The sequence below is a fragment of the Pan troglodytes genome, chromosome 15, assembly GCF_028858775.2.
Source record: "Pan troglodytes isolate AG18354 chromosome 15, NHGRI_mPanTro3-v2.0_pri, whole genome shotgun sequence".
Lineage (NCBI taxonomy): Eukaryota > Metazoa > Chordata > Mammalia > Primates > Hominidae > Pan > Pan troglodytes.
Window position 1 is genome coordinate 70,941,357 of NC_072413.2, and position 18,478 is coordinate 70,959,834.

Below are 18,478 nucleotides of genomic sequence, written 5' to 3' on the forward strand. Positions count from 1 at the left end.
ACCGAGTCAGCCCCTCTCTATTGCCTGTCAACCCTAGATCTGTCCTGGTCTAAATCTTCCACTCAACCATCTCCAAAAACAATTTCAGGCTAAACTCCATTTCTTCTTGATTTCTCCATTTGTACGTGTTGCTAAAAGGCTCTGGTCCTACTCTAAGTCTGTCCTGTCCAGTCCATCCACTGTACTGCCACAGGAATGATCTTTCCAGATCTTTGCTTTTGATGGCTTCCTGTGACTCAGATAGAGTGTGTGGCCTTTTGTGATCTGACCTCATATGCCTCTCCATCCTCTTGCGCCATCTCTGCCTCACACCTGGTGCTCTCGGGACACCACGTTTCAAGCCTGTCCCCCACACACCTGGGCCTCTGCTCAAGCCGCCCAACTCCTTTTCATCCAGAAAAGTCCAACTTTTAAGGCTCAGCGTAAAAGACACCTCAGGAAGTTTCGTTTCCCCAGCATTTGACGCAACTAGACACTTGTTATGATAGATGAACAATTTTTTGTTTTGCCAGCATGATTTTGCTTTCATTACTACAACCCTAGAAAGTAAATTTCCACACTTTACAGAAGAAAAAACTGAATCTCAAGAGAGTGATTTGCCCAAGGTCTTCTGCTGATAAGTGTAGCAGAGCCAGCTGAGGCTCCTACTGAAGTTCAAGACTCTTATTAGGCCCCTTGTGTTGGGGAGAATGGGCTTCTTACTGTTCCTCTGGACATTTAAGATCTTCTTGGGTTCAGTTCAACAGTTTCCCCTTTTCTTCCTCTTTCCTTAAGACTCACTGCCTCTGCCTCCCACAGTACCTTCTGGCCTGGGCCTGGCTATCGTATCTTTGCTCAGGTCTCCCTGCTTGCTCCTACCTGCCTGCCTGCTTGCACTCTTGGCTTCGCGTGAATAAAGGCAGCTGTTGCAATACCAAAAAGGATATTCTCTGTAGACGCCATAATCTGAGCAAAGGCACGCAGACACAAATGCTCCTGGTAGTCCAGGGCAGCCAGAACCGAAGTGCCATGGTGGCTGGGAAATCCATTCAGGCTCTGCTTGTGTTGCAGTGTTTTTGTGCTTGTTTTCACAGAGACAGGGTCTTGCTATGTTGCCCAGGCTGGTCTCAAACTCCTGGCCTCAAGTGAACCTCCCGCCTCAGCCTCCCAGAGTGCTGGGATTATAGGCACGAGCCACCATGCCCAGCTGAGTTCCACTATCTTTGGATATGAAATGGAGTTATCTAAGGATAAAGCCAGAGCGTCAGAGAGATTCTGGCTAGAGTTAAGGGTATGGCCAGTTTAAGGTGGCTGTTGAAAACGTGGCAGTGGTTAAGTCCCTCAGTACAGCATCATGTACTGGAGGACTGCATGGCTCGCTGTCTACAAATGGTAGTTTCAAAGATGGCTCTGTTCACATGAGCCTGTCACTAAATTACAGATTATCTAATCCCAGAAAACCCCATACCCTATGGGCTTTAGTGTTCACGAGTATGTGACGATTTCCAAAGTACATTAAAAAAAAATTATACCAGGTGCAATTTAAGATTTAGGAGTTAAAATGTGCTCAGATTTTGTACAGTAACTAAAACATCCTATTCATGATGAGAAGAATTACAGACTACGATTGTGGGTTCCACTGTCTCTCCCTAATCATGGTAAGTCTGAAATGGAAAATGCAAACATAGCTGCAAAATTAACATTGAATCAATTTTTTTTAACAGTTGGAAGCTGGCCAGGAGCAATGGCTCACACCTGTACCCCCTGCACTTTGGGAGGCCAAGGCAGCAGATTGCTTGAGCCAAGAGTTCAAGACCAGCCTGGGCAACATGGCAAAACCCCATCTCTATAAAATTCAAAAAAAAAAAAAAAATGGAAGCTTAGCTCATGTTATAGGCTAGATCAACTTGCTTAATCTCTCAGCCAGTGAGTCTTTTTAGTGAAAAATAAAGCTGCTTTTAGTGAAAAAGTGTGATTGCCCTCAGCCCTGAGACTCTTCAAGGCCAATGGAAATGATCAAAGCTAAGCTTGCTGACCACACTAGCAGTCACCTTGATTCTTACCTTTCCTCCTAAGAAGATATTGACCTTACCTGGAAATGCAAAAGAATTAACAAGCTGTGAAGGGGAAGGAAAACGGGGAGAAACTCTACAGTGCGATGGTGATAGAAGGGGTCTGGGGCTGCCTGGACTCAGGCCAGCTTGGAGTGTGCCGGGCAACGCTGGGCTTCTGATCCTCTAGGAGCCAGTGTCTTAGGCTGTAAGACAAGAACCCTACTGCGGACCTTCCAGTGTGGTTGTGACAATTAACCATGTAAAGCTCCTAGCATAGTGCAAGGCACGTTAACAGGCACCTAAATATTGGTTCTCTTTGCTTTTCCGGTTCCCAAATAAATCAGCAGTTAAACCCAAGGGATGTGTAAGGATCCCACTTGGTCTCATTGATCAGGAGACCGCGTCATTCTCAGCCACAAGTTGCAATCTCCAGTCACAGCCCTCAGGGGTATGTTCAACAACTGTCTCTACCTATGAGCAAGCCTTTTAAACCAGAAAGTGATTAAAACCCTTTCCATGGCTCCCCCTGAAAAGGAGAGGGGACGAAAATCTGTTACTACATGTCAGGATAGTGGTTACTCCTGGTGGGGGGAGGGACCAGGAGTTCTTGCAGGACAGCCATGTTCTGTTTCTTAATCTGGGTGCTGATTGGTTACGTAGTATTCAGTTTGAGAAAATCAAGCTGAAGTATAGATGTATAATAGTTCAATAGGTTTGTTTTTGTTGTTGAGACAGGGTCTCACTCTGTCACCCAGGCTAGAGTACAGTGACATCTCTGAGGCTCAAGCAATCCTCCTACCTCAGCCTCCCGGTAGCTGGAATTACAGGCGTGCGCTGCCACACCCAGCTTTTTTGGGGGGAGGGGTTGGTTTTCTTGGTAGGGACAGGGTTCACTCACCACGTTGCCCAGGCTGGTCTCAAACTCCTGGGCTTAAGTGATCCGCCCACCTTGGCCTCCCAAAGTGCTGGGATCACAGGTATGAGTGACCACGCCTAGCCAGGACTACGTATTTTAAACCTAGGGAGTGAAAATCCGGACTAATACCCCATCTCTTCTACTGTGCGAGAGGATTCCTCAACAGACCCTGACTCGACAGCTGCCAGAGTGTAACCCAGAGAACCCAAGCTGTGAAACCGCCACCGCTGAGCCTTGCTCAGCCAATGCCACGGCTGCAGAAAGGGGGTCTGCCGGGTGACCCCGGCTGCAGAAAGGTCTGAGGAACACCTCTAAGTACAGGATAAGTGGTAAGAATGTGGGGGCCCTCTAGTCACTAGAGAGAATTCCATGACCGTCAGCTATTGCCTTCCCTACATAAAGGAATATTCATGACCAGCTCAAAGCTCTGGTCCCAGTCAGCACACCGATCTGGGTGGGGCATGGTATCTAGCGAAGGGCTGGGGACAACAGGCTGTGGTCATGAGACTGACATCCACTGCACAGGATCATGGTTTGGGGGTACTTGGCTATGGTGTTTGTTTGTTTGTTTGTTTGAGACGGGGTCTCACTCTGTCACCCAGGCTAGAGTGCAGTGGCGCAATCTCGGCTCACTGCAAACTCCACCTCCTGAGTTCAAGCCATTCTCCTGCCTCAGCCTCCAGAGTAGCTGGGACTACAGGTGCCCACCACCACGCCCGGCTAATTTTTTTGTATTTTTAGTAGAGATGGGGTTTCACCATGGTAGCCAGGATGGTCTTGATCTCCTGACCTCATGATCTTCCCGCCTTGGCCTCCCAAAGTACTGGGATTACAGGCGTGAGCCACCGCGCCTGGCCTTTTTTTTTTTTTTTTAAACAGAGTTTCACTCTTGTTGCCCAGGCTACAGTGCAACAATGGTGCAATCTCAGCTCAGCACAACCTCCGCCTCCCGGGTTCAAGCAATTCTCTTGCCTCAACCTCCCAAGTAGCTGGGATGACAAGATTGCGCCACCACACCCAACTAATTTTTTGTATTTTTAGTAGAGACGGGGTTTCTACATGTTGGTCAGGCTGGTCTCGAACTCCCAACCTAAAGTGATCCCCCCCCTCCCCGGCCTTGGCCTCCCAAAGTGCTGAGATTACAGGCATGAGCCACCACGCCCAGCCGGCTATGGTTTTGAAAAAGTTCTTATTTGTCAGAGTAAAAGACTGCAGTATTTGCAGGTAAAATATTACCGCCCTTGAAACATGCCCCTTACTTGGCCTCTGCTTGGAAAGCCGCCATCAGCTGGAGACAGATGGTGGCTGGAAGGCACTGATGGAATGAGAGGAAAGAGCCAGCACAGTCGAGATGCAGGAAGATTCCTTTATGATGGCGAATTGGATGGTACACAGTTCTAGAGTAGGGTCCCAGTCACTGGGCCCCAGGAGGCAGGAGGAGCAGGGCTGAGAGGGACGACACACTCCAGGGCTCATGTCACACCGATACGCGCACCAGGAATGACCGCCATATACTTCCCTAAAGCTCAACCCACCCACCAGTTCAGTTAAGAATTATACTTTAATTCGTGTTTGGCCACTGAAGATCAAATCCACCATGATGATAGGATTTCAGCACAACGGGCCCTTTCCAGTCATGACAGACAGAGATGTCCAGGCTCTTGAGGAGAAACAAAAGTTCCTTTGACTTCTCTTGCAAGGACCAAAGAGATAAATTTTTTCTTTACGATCTGTTGAAATATTTATATAGACTTTTAAAAACAACTAACAGTTCATCCTGTGCTCAGTTTCCCTGGAAGGTTTCTCACGATCGCCCCTCCAAGAGCTAGAGGGGTTGTGTGTCTGGGAACAAAGGATTAAGACACTTTAAAATAAGCAATGAAAATCCTAGTGCGACACTCAGAAGCAGATGGTGGGCTCGAGGGGGCCGAGAGGTGGGAGGCGGGTACTTCGATTGAGGAGCTGGGTGCCGCCTTTTGGGAAAGCCGAGTGGAGACAGAAGCGTCGGGACAGGAAGCCCTGCTGGAGAAGGCTCAGTTCCTTCCTTGCTGTTCCATGGGGGACCAGGGACAGCACGGCCCCTGCATTTCTACTTCTCAGGGCCGAAGACCCAACCTCTGACCCTCCACCCACTCCGGTGACCTGCACGCTAAGTTGGGTGGTCTCTGACTAAAACAGGCTTAAGCCAAGAATTGGGACTCGACTCCCAGGAGACCTAGGGAGAATTCCCTTCAGGCTGTTTCAGGCAGGAAGGACCAGGGAGGCTCACTCCCCAGGCAGCTGACAGGCATGGAGGGAAGAGCCAAGGACAGAAGAGGATTCCAAGGCTCCAAGAGCAGCAGAGGAAGGGGCCAGCCACGTGGTGGCCATGGACCTGGCTCGGCTCATGAGGAAGACGTGCTGCCACTGCCACCTCACCCTGTGCGGAGGAGACTGTGCGAAGTCTTCGCAGCCAGCAGCAGCCTCGATACGCCCCGAGTGAGAGAGAGATATACACATATATATTCATTATTTTTAACTGAAATAAATGCAACGGATTCAGGTTCATTCCCCTTTGCGATAAGTTGCAAGGTCCCCTGCCCTGAGGGGTCCACACCTTCGGGCCTGCCGCCAGGCTCACCCCCACTGAGGGAAAGTGGCCCTGGATGCGGAGAGGAGAGGACACACACCACAGCAGGTGACCGGGAGGAGGGCCTACCTCGCAAGACTGTTTCTAACCCTGAGAACCTAAGGAATTGTGAAGGACTCGGAGAGGGGGCTGGGGTTAAAGGTCACCGGGCTTTTTATTGCAGTTGAAGCAGACTCGGACGGGATGGTCCCAGCCACGAGAAGGGACAGCCCGGCGGTCATGGGAGCACTCATCACAGAAGCCCTGTCCGCAGGCCCGGCAGTGGTGCTTGGAGAGCTTGATGCTGAACTCCTTCCGGCAGTTGTGGCAGTGGAGGATTTCGTGGTCAGGCACCCAGTACGCAGGCCTGGCCGCGTCCTTTACCAGACCTAAGGCAGGGAACAATGGTCAGGACACCCAAAGCCCAATACCCCGAGGCCCAACTAGCAAGAGGCCATCCTCGGATGCTTACTGGCTTATAATCCCAACTGCACACAGAATTGCTGACAGAGCTTTTTAAAAATGCAGAAGCCCAGGCTCTGCCACTCACATCCAGATCAGAGTCTTTGGGGCTGTCACATAGGCACTGATTTTCCCTTTTCCTTTTTCACATTTTTTAAGATTTTTTGGAGTCAGAGTCTCATTCTGTCGCCCAGGTTGGAGTGCAGTATCATGATTTCGGCTCACCACAACCTCTGCCTCCTGGGTTCAAACAATCCTCCCACCTCAGCCTCCCAAGTAGCTGGGACTACAGGTGTGCACCACCACACCTGGCTAATTTTTGTAGAGACAGGGTTTCACCATGTTGTCCGGGCTGGTCTCGAACTCCTAGTCTCAAGTGATCTGCCCACCTCGGCTTCCCAAAGTGCTGGGATTGTAGGCATAAGATTATAGGCATGAGCCACCACGCCCTTTCTTTCTCTTTTGTGACAGGGTCTCACTCTGTTGCCCAGGCTGGTCTCAAATTATTGGGACTCAAGGGAGCCTCCTGCCTGAGTCTCCCAAGTAGCTAGGATTATAGGCATGCACCCCCACACCCAGCTCCTTGATCTTTATGTATCTATGAAGCCCTCCTTGTAAACTGAAGGGGCAGCCGTGTTAAGAACACCTGGAGGAACTATAAAGAAGTCTGGGCTCTGGAGTCAGACACTCAAATCCCAATTCTACTGAGATCAGGTTAATCAGCAGCTGCCGGATTAAGAAAGGTTAGCTAAGGCTGGGCATGGTGGCTCACACCTATAATCCCAGCACTTTGGGAGGCAGAGGCAGGAGGACCACTCAAGGTCAGGAGTTCGAGACCAGCCTGGCCAACATGGTGAAACCCTGTCTCTACTAAAAATATAAAAATTAGCCGGGCGTGGTGGTATAACCCCAGCTACTTGGAAGCCTGAGGCATGAGAATCGCTTAAACCTGGGAGGTGGAGGTTGCAGTAAGCCAAGATCACACCACTGCACTCCAGCCTGGACAATAGCGAGAGTCAGTCTCAAAAAAAAAAGAAAGGTTAGCTAACCTCTCAGGGGCTTACTTATCTTTAACAACCCACCTTCAAGAGCTGTGATGAGGATGAGAAGAAAGAACATGCCTGACACACTGGCCTGGTACACCCTGTGGGCGCTCAGAATGGGAGCACTTGGTGAGCACAGCCAGCAGGCTATGCTCTGCCTTCTGTGCCAAGGACAGTTCTTGCCTCTCCCAGGTACCCCTGGGGACAGATGCAACCTGAGATTTAAGCTTGGGCAAATCCAGCAATTCCTATATCATCTACTCACTTTGTGAGCTGCAATGAGGAAATCTGCTCCAGGCCATTTTCATCACTACCCACTTTTGCTCGCTCCCCTACAATGTGCCACGCTGCCCCAGGCCTAGCCAGCCTTGCGTAAGCCTGCCAAGCACTGGTTGATTTCCCTCCCTCTCCCCCTCGCCATCCTAAATACAAATACCCCTCACATCCAGGGCTGGGTAGCTATTTTAAATCTTTTTTTTTTTTTTTTTTTTTTGAGACAGAGTCTCGCTCTGTTGCCCAGGCTGGAGTGCAGTGGTGCGATCTCGGCTCACTGCAAGCTCCGCCTCCCGGGTTCATGCCATTCTCCTGCCTCAGCCTCCCTAGTAGCTGGGACTACAGGCGCCCGCCACCACGCCCGGCTGATTTTTTTGTATTTTCAGTAGAGACGGGGTTTCACCGTGTGTTGGCCGAGACGGTCTTGATCTCTTGACTTCGTGATCCGCCTGCCTTGGCCTCCCAAAGTGCTGGTATTACAGGCGTGAGCCACGGTGCCCGGCCAGCTACTTTAAATCTTAAACTACTAACAGTTTGGCTGGTGTGACAGACTAAAGACAGCCATAGAATCTTTCACCCACTTTCCATCTTTGACACTCCTGCCCCCTCCCTTGAATCTAGACAAACCTGTGACGGCAGGAGACTCCCGGAGATGACAGCAGAAGTGCCTGTCTGCAGTCCTAGGCCTCAAGAGATGGGCAGCTTCAGCCAGGCACAGTGGCTCACGCCTGTAATCCCAGCACTTTGGGAGGCCAAGGCGGGTGGATCACCTGAGCTCAGGAGTTCGGGACCAGCCTGGTCAACATGGTGAAACCCTGTCTCTACTAAAAATACAAAAATTAGCTGGGCGTGGTGGCACGTGCCTGTAATCCTAGCTGCTTGGGAGGCTGAGGTAGGAGAATTGCCTGAACCTGGAAGGCGGAGGTTGCAGTGAGCCAAGATCGCACCACTGCACTCCAGCCTGGGTGACAGAGTAAGACTCCATCTCAAAAAAAAAACCAAACAAACAAAAAAAAGAGATGGGCAGCGTCCACTTCCTGTCTCTTGGAACATTAACTCCTGGAACCCTGACATCATTTAAGAAGTGCCAAAGAAACCACTGAAGAGGCCTGGAGAATACAAAGACCGGGTGAGGCTCTGCTACACACAGCTTCCTAACTGTCCCTGCCAAGGCACCCAGCTTGTAAGTGAGGTCAGCTTGGACCCTTGAGACCACTCCAGCTACCACCCTGGAATATCAGGTAGTAACTAGAGCCAATGCCACTTGGAGCTGAATAATTACCCTTCCTGACTTCTAGACCTGCAAAGACATCAAAGATGGCTGTTTTAAGCCTTTACATTTTAAGGTAGCTCGAATGGCTTCCAGCAATAAACATGAAACTACTAAGGCATTCAGCAGAAGCAAGCAAATGTGTGGCATTGTGTAATTGATTCCTTTACCACCCATCTCAATCTAGGTTGGCAAGCCTTTACAAAGTGACAGCCCACTCACTTTGAAACCCCTCAACCCGCATCCACTACCCCCAAGAGAAGCACTGCCAGGCCCACCTAGTGGTATGTCAATGGCTGTCACCACGGCTCCCAGAGTGTTCTGCACAGCCTCGCCCACCTTCCGAGCAATGAGTGTTCCACCTTCATCGTCCACTTGTGCCTCGGTAACAGCTGTAGACAGTAATAAAGGAAATGCTGTCACCTCTAAGTCCTCTCCCAAATGGAAAACTCAGGGACCAATAGCAGAACGCTTCTGGATTCTGATCCCAGACACCACTGTGCTGTCCTGCAACTATTGCAAGGGTCTGTGCTGTGGGTCAGGTCAGCCCAGACTCTGAAATTAGATGTCATCTGTTAGTCCTTTAGCTGCAACCTTCTGGGGCTCCTTTATAACCCTTCTTTTAAAGTAAGGCAGAAAGGTTCTAGGAGCAAAAACTGGAACCTTCTCAAAGGAGAAGACTGGTCTAAGCCATCTCTGGTAAACACTGCAGCCTTTTCAGAATTCAGTTGCTATGTGCGCATTCCCTTCCCCCAGAAGCACCTCTGCAGCTAAGAATGCAGGACAGGTTCGAGCCCCTGAGGAACAGCACCCATAGGACGCTGTTAACAAGGAGCTTAGAGGCTGACTGGCCAAGACCAGAAGTACTCTCACAAGGGAGATGTGGTTATGAGCAGGATTAGGGCGTCTGGATATCCAGTTCTTAGCACCCAGGGCCAATGTGGGAGGTTCTCCCCTCCACCCCTGCAGCTCCCAGGTCCCACGTTACCTAACTGGACGTTCCTGGCTTCGTAGCAGTTGTCACACACCCGCACCGGCGCAGGGCCCCAGCCCCGCTCAGGCACTGGCCGAGTCTTTGATGAACAGCTGTCACAGAAGCCCTCCCCACAGGCTCGGCAGTGATGCTTAGTGTCGTTATCTTTAAAGGACGTCGCACACTTGTTGCAGCTCTGTTCCAAGCCCAAAACAAAACAGAGAGGCAGGTAGGTATGGTACATGTCTGCTCAGCTGAGAAAGTCAACAAGACCCCGGAGCAAGCAGAAACTAAGGCAGGTGGCGTTAGCTCAACAAGGACAAGAGCTTTCTAGTAACGCGTTATCTGAGAATGGAAAGGAAGCCTGGTGGACAGTGAGTTTCCTTTCACTAAGTGTCTGGGTTGAAGCTGGGTGCTCTCTTGCTCTGGGTGCTGTAGCGTTAATGGAGCAAGCTGAGGATGACCCTAAATAACCTCTAAAGACCCCTTTTCCTCCAGATTCTTATCTGGGTCCTCACATATCTAAGCAATATTCACTGGTCGTCACACACAAGGAAACTAAAACTCACCAAACAGAAAATACTTGCAGGAAAACACGAAGGGAAATCAATGGGCAAAGAGAAACTGGCTGCCTCAACGACTCCTCCCCTTGTCGGTACTCACAGAGCTCACTGCACTGGCAGAAAATGTTTGCGTCTCCCTCACAGAACAAGCTTAGCACAGGGCAAAGCGGCATTAAGTAGGATGGGCTGTGCCAGGGGTGGAGGGGCATTCTGCCACACCATACCAGAATCTGGGAGTTGGGCCTCCAGTAGGCAGGGGCGATCTGGTCTGTCAGCCAGGAAGTCACAGCCTTGGTGGGTCCAAGGCTAAGCTCGGACACCGACTGAGCCATGAAGTTCATCCCGTCCAACAGGCGCTGGGCAGCATTGTTGTTGTCCTTCAGAAACCCATCAGTCTGAAATGAAAACACAGGCTTCCATCATGCTCTGAGAAGGGAGTGAAAGGAAGGAGGAAGAGGGATGTTTGGTGAGTTGCACACTCACCGTAGCCAACTCAGAACCACTAACTCCCTGGCAGGGAAGAACGGAGACACACCAGGAATCCCTCTGGCTTTATTCTCTTCAAAGTGACCATAAGACTTGATGTGTAGCTGTTCAATTCAGGACTTACTAAGCCTATACAATACAGGAGATGACACCTCCTCCAGGGGGCCCCACCACAGGCTGAGTTAAGAACCTTTCCTCTCAGTTCTTCTAATACTTGGACATCTCTAGGAATCCTAATTCTGTGTGTCTAAGTACAATATCCATTTATGTATCTGACTTCCCTATTAAACTCTGAACTCCCTGACAATAACTCTTTGTCATTTTTGTATTTTGTAAAGTAACTAGCTCAATGCAGGGCACAAGGTACACAGCAATGTATGCTGAATAATGAATGAAGGAAGGAAGGAAGGAAGGAATGAGCAAACAAACAGCAGGGAAGGCATCTGTATCCTCCTAATTTCAAGGACTGTGAAGAATGTGACCTGAGAGTAAATTACTGCAGTCCTGTTTTCCTGGAACATAAACTATCTTACCACCTTTACTTTCTCGCTATAAGGCCACGTTAAATCCTTGGGACGTAATGGCATAAACCATTATGCCAAGGAGGTGGGCTCCCATAATGAGACTACTATATAATAACAGATTTCAGTGGGCCTGAAAATTAGAAAAAGGAGGAGAAAAATAAGGAAATCGGCCGGGTGCGATGGCTCACGCCTGTAATCCCAGCACCTTGGGAGGCCGAGGTGGGTGGATCACGAGGTCAAGAGATCGAGACCATCCTGGCCAACATGGTGAAACCCCGTCTCTACTAAAAATACAAAAATTAGCTGAGTGTGGTAGCACGTGCCTGTAATCCCAGCTACTCGGGAGGCTGAGGCAGGAGAATTGCTTGGACCCAGGAGGTGGAGGTTGCAGTGAGCCAAGATCACATCACTGCACTCCAGCCTGAGTGACAGAGCAAGACTCCATCTCAAAAAAAAAAAAAAAAAAAAAAAACCGTTTAAAAAATAAGGAAATCTTCAGTTTTATGGTACCTATAGGATCCAGGAAAGCTCAGGAGAGGACCTGCAGGTAGGACTCCTAGGCTGAACGGTGGCTTTAGGAATCACCCAGCAAGGACAATGACACAGAGTAAAATAAGTCCCTCGGGGATAATCACTTGCCTTTTTTCCATGAAAGGAAAAGGTTTTGGATTTGTTGTGATTTATGGACAATGCTAAGTGTGAACAGTGATTTAATGCAGAATGAAAGCATGATATCACTGCCTCACAAACAGATTTGTATTTCTGACATCTGGAATTCAAAAGTTAAAAAATAATCATTAGACTGGGTGCAGTAGCTCACGCCCGTAATCCCAGCCCTTTGGGAGGCCGAGGTGGGCAGGTCACCTGAGGTCGGGAGTTTGAAACCAGCCTGACCAACATGGAGAAACCCTGTCTTTACTGAAAATACAAAATTAGCCGGGCGTGGCGGTCATGCCTGTAATCCCAGCTACTCGGGAAGCTGAGGCAGGAGAATCACTTGAACCCGGGAGGTGGAGATTGCAGTGAGCCAAGAGAGCCAAGATCTCACCATTGCACTTCAGCCTGGGGAACAAGAGCAAAACTCCGTCTCAAAAAAAAAAAAAAAAGATTAAGGGTCTATAGGAATCCCACTTCTTAGAATATACTTCAAGAAAATTTCCTGTAACAAAAAAATGGCTTTCTTACACGAAGATGGTGACTAGAATTTTAATGATTTTTTTAAAAAGGTGGAAATAAAACTAAATAAAATAGCATTGTGAGAAAAAAAAGCAGGAAAAAGGCATGTAAATATTTGCATCTAGAAAAACATACACATATAGAAAATGAATGAGTAGAACATGCAAAAATGTTTTATTTGCCAAAGGAGTAAAACTATAGATTTTTAGTTTATTTCATTTAAAGTTGTACTTCTAATATATATGCAAGAAAAATAAAAACAATTTTGGTCTAGAGAACAAAAAAGCTCTCCAGATCATGCCTTTCTAAACCGCCAACATTCTGAAATTCATGGTTAACCTTAATTTTAAGCAGGTTCCAGTTTTCTATACACATGAAAAACTGAACGACACAAGATAAAGAAAAACAGAGAAATCCAACAGTTCTTACTCCAGGCCACACATGCACAATCTCTGTCCGCACCACCGTATCCACAGGATCTTGGTTTCCAAACCAGTACTGCCGACTACGATAGACCACGCCACAGTTAGGACATTCGATCACATACCTACAAGGAAAGCAAATCAATACTGTTACCCAGCCAGGTGCCTGGGGAGACAAACGCACCAGAAAACCTTGAGCCATGTTGTTTAAACTCACCCAGACCAGGCATATTTTGCGAGACCCATCCAGGGGGAGTCAGTGGAAGCAGATGTTTTGGGCACTACACTGACTTCCTCGCCTCTCTCATAGCAGGCCTGAAACAGGAAACACTCTGCTAGCTTATTGTTTGTTTTTTGTTTGTTTTTTTAATAGACACGGGGTTTTACCAGCCCAGGCTGGTTGTGAACTCCTGGGCTCAAGCAATCTGCCTGATCTCAGGAGTTCGAGATCAGCCTGGCCAACATGGTGAAACCCCGTCTCTACTAAAAATACAAAAATTAGCTGGGCATGGTGGCACACATCTGTAATCCCAGCTACTCAGGAGGCTCAGGCAGGAGAATTGCTGCAGCCCAGGAGGTGGAGGCTGCAGTAAGCCAAGATTGTGCCAATGCACTCCAGCCTGGCTGACAGAGCAAGACTCTGTCTCAAAAAAAAAAAAAAAAAAAGAATGAATGTTCGATATAAATTACCCTTACATACAAGCTCAACAGAATGAGAAGAAAATAAGCTTAAAACAGTAAACAAAGGGACCCTCACCAATGAAGACATGTGAGTGCTTTTTGTTAGAGCTGGAGAGAAGTTCCAGAAATACTCAATTTGAATATCAAATACTTCGGCATGCAGCAAAAAATGGCCCCAAGAGAGTCTTGCCAAAGAGAGAGTGGTCAGCAAGCCCACTGCTGACACAGGGAGGAGCTCGGAGGACTCACCTTGCAGGTATACACTCGGTTGTCATACTGGTGGGAGTATCTGCAGCGGCTCTTGGCTTCATGAGGCACGCCTTCCTTCCCATGATTCATGCTGTTCTTACATCCAACCCTGAATGAAGCCCAAAGACTGACAATGAGACAGCTAAAGGAGCCAGTGCCACTTACACAGAACAGCCTGACCCTGAGCCAGGCACAAGGCCACGACCAAACCTTGATTACTAACTGGGCCTCAGATGCTGAACACAGAAAGGGTAGCCGGAAACCCACATGCCTCTTTGTTACACTTGCAATCAACAGCACTACAGAGGCACAGCGACTACTATCCTTGTATGAGAACACAGGGGAAAAAGAAATCTCAGCCAGGCACGGTGGCTCATGTCCGTAATCCCAGTACTTTGGGAGGCCGAGGGGGGCAGATCACTTCAGGTCAGAAGTTCAAGACCAGCCTAGTCAACATGGTGAAACATCGACTCTACCAAAAATACAAAACTTAGCCGGGCATGGTGGCGGGCACCCATAGTCCCAGGTACTCGGGAGGCTGAGGCAGGAGAATCGCTTGAACCCAGGAGGTGGAGGTTGCAGTGAGTTCAAGACCAGCCTGACCAACATGGAGAAACCCCGTCTCTACTAAAAATACAAAAAAATTAACCAGGCATAGTGGCTCATGCCTGTAATCCCAGCTACTCAGGAGGCTGAGGCAGGAGAATCGCTTGAATCCAGGAGGCGGAGGTTGCAGTAAGCCAAGATCACACCGCTATACTCCAGCCTGGGCAACAGCGAGACTCTGTCTTAAAAAAAAAAAAAAAAAAAATACACCCAGAAATCCCTTGTTGGAAAAACTACCTGTCCCCTCAGCAGAAATGGAGGAGCCATAAGATACCAACTTGACCAGAGAGGAAACCTGAACGGCTCTCAGAAGACTCAAAAAATCCAAACAAGATGAAATGGAACATTTACCCAGAACAGGCTGCCAAGATGCAAAATGAAAACCAACCCCAAAATTTGGCAATGCATTAAGGGGAGGCTTAGGCTGAACAAGCCTTCCAAATGAACAATGAGCTCTGCCATCCTGATAATGCAAAAACAGAGATCAGGACTTTAGAATTTCACTATGATAAAAGGGAAAGTTCCAGAAATCCTGGGAAGGCTCACAATGGGAAAGCAATGATCCAACAGTGCTTAAGTCTCTTGTGCTGGGCTCATGGGGCATGCAAAAAGGAAGTTAAGTCACACTGTCAACTAACATCCCTCTCCCCTTTCCAAACTGAACTCTCCAAGATAATCCTTAGTTCTCCCTTGCCCAGGCTGTATAATCCAAGAAGCAGGTCCTTTTCTCGGCAAGGTCAGAGGTGGTTCTGCATGCAGCAGGTGGCCTACAGGACTCAAAGTGAAATGACCATTCATAACAGATGTAGGTCAGGTCTACTCCTGTAAAAGGAGAAGTGTGCAGGACAGGGTGGTTCTGGTAGAAGCAAAGACAATTTGGTAGTGAAGAGTGGAAGGGATTGTCTACAGGACATGGAGGCTGCCATCTGACCTCGACACACTGCATTTAAATCCCCTGGGGCCCATCAGACAAGTCACCACACTGATTTAACAGCCATCAACAGTTCAAACTAATCCAGTGATCCTCAAAGGGTGGTCCCCATGAACATCAGCATCACCTGAGAATTTATTTATTTATTTATTTATTTATTTATTTATTTATTTTGAGAAAGAGTCTCACTCTGTCGCCCAGGCTGGAGTGCAGTGGCGCAATCTCAGCTCACTGCGGGCTCCGCCTCCCGGGTTCACGCCATTCTCCTGCCTCAGCCTCCCGAGTAGCTGGGACTACAGGCGCCGGCCACCGTGCCAGGCTAATTTTTTTGTATTTTTAGTAGAGACAGGGTTTCACCATAGTCTCGATCTGCTGACCTCGTGATCCACCTGCCTCGGCCTCCCCAAGTGCTGGGACTACAGGCGTAAGCCACCGTGCCCGGCCGAGAATTTATTAAATTTATTAAAATGCAAACTCCCAGGCCCTATCTCAGACCTACTGAATTAGAAACTGTGGAGGGGGCACCCAGTGATCCTGCCCTTCAGGTTTTTCTGATGCATGCTAAAATTTGTGGATCACTGCTCTAACCGTAACAAAGTGCGGTCCACAAACCAGCGGCACAGCCATTGCCCGGGAGCTTGACAGAAATGCAGAATCTCAGGTTTCACCCAGACCTGATTCCGAATCTGCATTCTAACAGAATCTCAAGGTGATGCATATGCAATTGAAGTTTCGGAAGCACTGTCCCAACTCAATGTCCTCAGCTCGGGCTGCACTTTAGAATCCTCTGAGGAGCATCTTAAACATAGCAATGCAGACGTCCTACACACGACCCGTTAATTAGAATCCCAGAAGGTGGTGCCCTGGCATCAATAATTTTGAAAGCTCCCCAGAAAATTCTAATGTGCTCTAAACATTTCCCCTAATAGTGAAAGGAATCACCTGGAATCAATACCTACCCATAGTGCTTTGCACAGGGGGGCACTCAAATATCACTTGAATACTTAGAATACTATGAATAAGTGACTGGAAACTCTGGTAGAAAAAACACAGAAAAGCAGGCAACCCAAAGTCTTCTGCCCTAAAAACCTCCCAAACCGGAAGCTGGTCAATTTCACATCTATACCAGCTGGAATTTCCAGAAGATTCTCCACCACCATGTGTCCTTCAAGCTCTTGCTACCTCAGAAGTGTGGTTCCTAGACCACCAGGATCTTGTGGGAACATGGGAGTGTACCATTTTGGATAATTTAAATCAGAACCTGTAATTTAGCAAGATCCCAGGGGATCTGCATCCACACCGAAGTCTAGGAAGCACCACTCAAAGGCTCTATTCTCAAGGTATGGGGTGGGAGGTGGGGGAGTGGCCTTACTTACCCACAGCTGAGGCACAAGGAGGAGCAGGTGAAATATTCATCTGGAAAAAAGGAGCTGTGCGCCATCTGGTCATCGGGGATCTCACCGCTGAAGCGGTCACTTAGTGCCTGCCAAGGAGGGAAGGTGACATATGATGGCACTCAGTAGAGAGCTCCGCACTTTGGCCCCCCACTGCAGGCACCATACAAGCAACACAGGCACAGAAGAAATCCAGTAACTTCTGCTCATTGCCCTTGACCTTCCTGACCCCACTCACATCAGTCCTTACCATGGGAAACCTTGGAAAGAACCAGCCCATTCCCCAAGAGGTCAAGATAAGCAAAGTTACTGTTCTCCCCTAATTGCCTTGCAGGTTATAAACACCTCACACCACTCAGTCTTTTATTCAAGACCACCACAAATAATGATGAATGCCCATTTCATCTATGTGAGGCTGGAACCAAGAAACCAAGACTCACGAGGATGGCTCCTCTTTAAGCCACAGGCAGAGCCCAGATGTGATCTGTGAGTTTCCCGGGCTTCTATCCCAGCTATAACCACAGGCACTTACTTGGAGTTTACTAGGCCATAGACAAACTCAAAGCAGGAAAAATGTCACCAGAAAAAAAAAAACAAGAAGAATTATTATAGTGTTTGCCAGTCATTTATCAACTCTACCAACCCCCAAAACAGACATTACCCAAAGGACAGCAAATGGCCAAAATAAATGCCAAGAAGATAACATATCCACAAAGCAAACTGAAAATTTCAGGTTGAAATGTAGCTTCCATTCCTAATCCTATCTTCACTTATTACTGGATATTGAAAGTATTCCTCAGGCTAATTACAGAAAGGCGCTTTCCACGCTTTAGAAATCACTAAGCACATGCTGCTCCAAGCTTCTAACTTTCAGTCCAGCCCCAGTGTGAAGAAGCCAGGCATTATCCAAGGGAAAATAAGGGAAAGAAGCCTTAACAAAAGGACAATATGTTACTTCCTTCCGTAAACGGGCAGAAGAGAATTTTAAAGGAGATCTGGAAAAAGGGCAGGTTAGGTTTTAAACGAAGAACAATTAGAACTTTTTTTTTTTGAGATGGAGTTTTGCTCTTGTTGCCCAGGCTGGAGTGCACTGGCACGATCTTGGCTCACTACAACCTCTGTCCCCTGGGTTCAAGAGATTCCCCTGCCTCAGCCTCCCAAGTAGCTAGGATTACAGGCACCCACCACCACACCCGGCTAATTTTTTGTATTTTTAGTAGAAATGAGGTTTCACCATTTTGGCCAGGCTGGTCTTGAACTCCAGGCCTCAGGTGATCCACCCGCCTCGGCCTCACAAAGTGCTGGGATTACAGACGTAAGCCACCATGCTCAGCTGAACAATTAGAACTTCTTATGCAAGGTTCCTTTTCCTGTTTCCAATGCAATCTTTTTTTTTTTTAATTATATTTTAAGTTCTAGAGTACATGAGCAAAACGTGCAGGTTTGTTACATACGTATACATGTGCCATGTTGGTGTGCTGCACCCATTAACTCGTCATTTACATTAGGTGTATCTCCTAATGCTATCCTTCCCCCCTCCCCCCCACCCCACGACAGGCCTCGATGTGTGATGTTCCCCCCCTTCCTGTGTCCAAGTGTTCTCATTGTTCAATTTCCACCTATGAGTGAGAACATGCGGTGTTTGGTTTTTTGTCCTTGCAATAGTTTGCTGAGAATGATGGTTTCCAGCTTCATCCATGTCCCTACAAAGGACATGAACTCATCCTTTTTTATGGCTGCATAGTATTCCATGGTGTATATGTGCCACATTTTCTTAATCCAGTCTATCATTGATGGACATTTGGGTTGGTTCCAAGTCTTTGCTATTGTGAATAGTGCCACAATAAACATACGTGTGCATGTGTCTT

At 48.1% G+C, this 18,478-nt stretch overlaps 2 protein-coding genes across 10 annotated transcripts in view; one reads left to right on the forward strand and one right to left on the reverse strand.

Moving 5' to 3' along the window:
• Positions 1-2,390, forward strand: part of DCAF4 (DDB1 and CUL4 associated factor 4) — a 41,512-nt gene extending 39,122 nt beyond the window's left edge. For 3 of the 5 annotated variants that reach the window (XM_063793644.1, XM_054666075.2, XM_054666076.2), the window contains exon 15: positions 1,704-1,943. In XM_063793644.1, coding sequence (XP_063649714.1) covers positions 1,704-1,779 — 76 coding nt within the window. In that variant the 3' untranslated portion in view covers positions 1,780-1,943. Of the gene's footprint in view, positions 1-1,703 lie in introns of all 5 variants that reach the window. The other 2 variants (XR_010151197.1, XR_010151201.1) reach the window with 2 other exon arrangements.
• Positions 2,391-4,301: 1,911 nt separating this feature from the next.
• The window catches only part of ZFYVE1 (zinc finger FYVE-type containing 1), a 57,668-nt gene continuing 43,491 nt past the window's right edge, over positions 4,302-18,478 (reverse strand). For all 5 annotated transcript variants that reach the window (XM_522899.8, XM_063793630.1, XM_016926334.3 and 2 more), the window contains 8 exons: positions 16,593-16,699; positions 13,680-13,788; positions 12,967-13,064; positions 12,757-12,874; positions 10,366-10,536; positions 9,594-9,774; positions 8,884-8,997; positions 4,302-5,946 (listed from right to left, as the gene is read on the reverse strand). In XM_522899.8, the coding sequence (XP_522899.3) occupies positions 5,714-5,946; positions 8,884-8,997; positions 9,594-9,774; positions 10,366-10,536; positions 12,757-12,874; positions 12,967-13,064; positions 13,680-13,788; positions 16,593-16,699 (1,131 nt within the window). In that variant the 3' untranslated portion in view covers positions 4,302-5,713. The remainder of the gene's footprint in view (positions 5,947-8,883; positions 8,998-9,593; positions 9,775-10,365; positions 10,537-12,756; positions 12,875-12,966; positions 13,065-13,679; positions 13,789-16,592; positions 16,700-18,478) is intronic.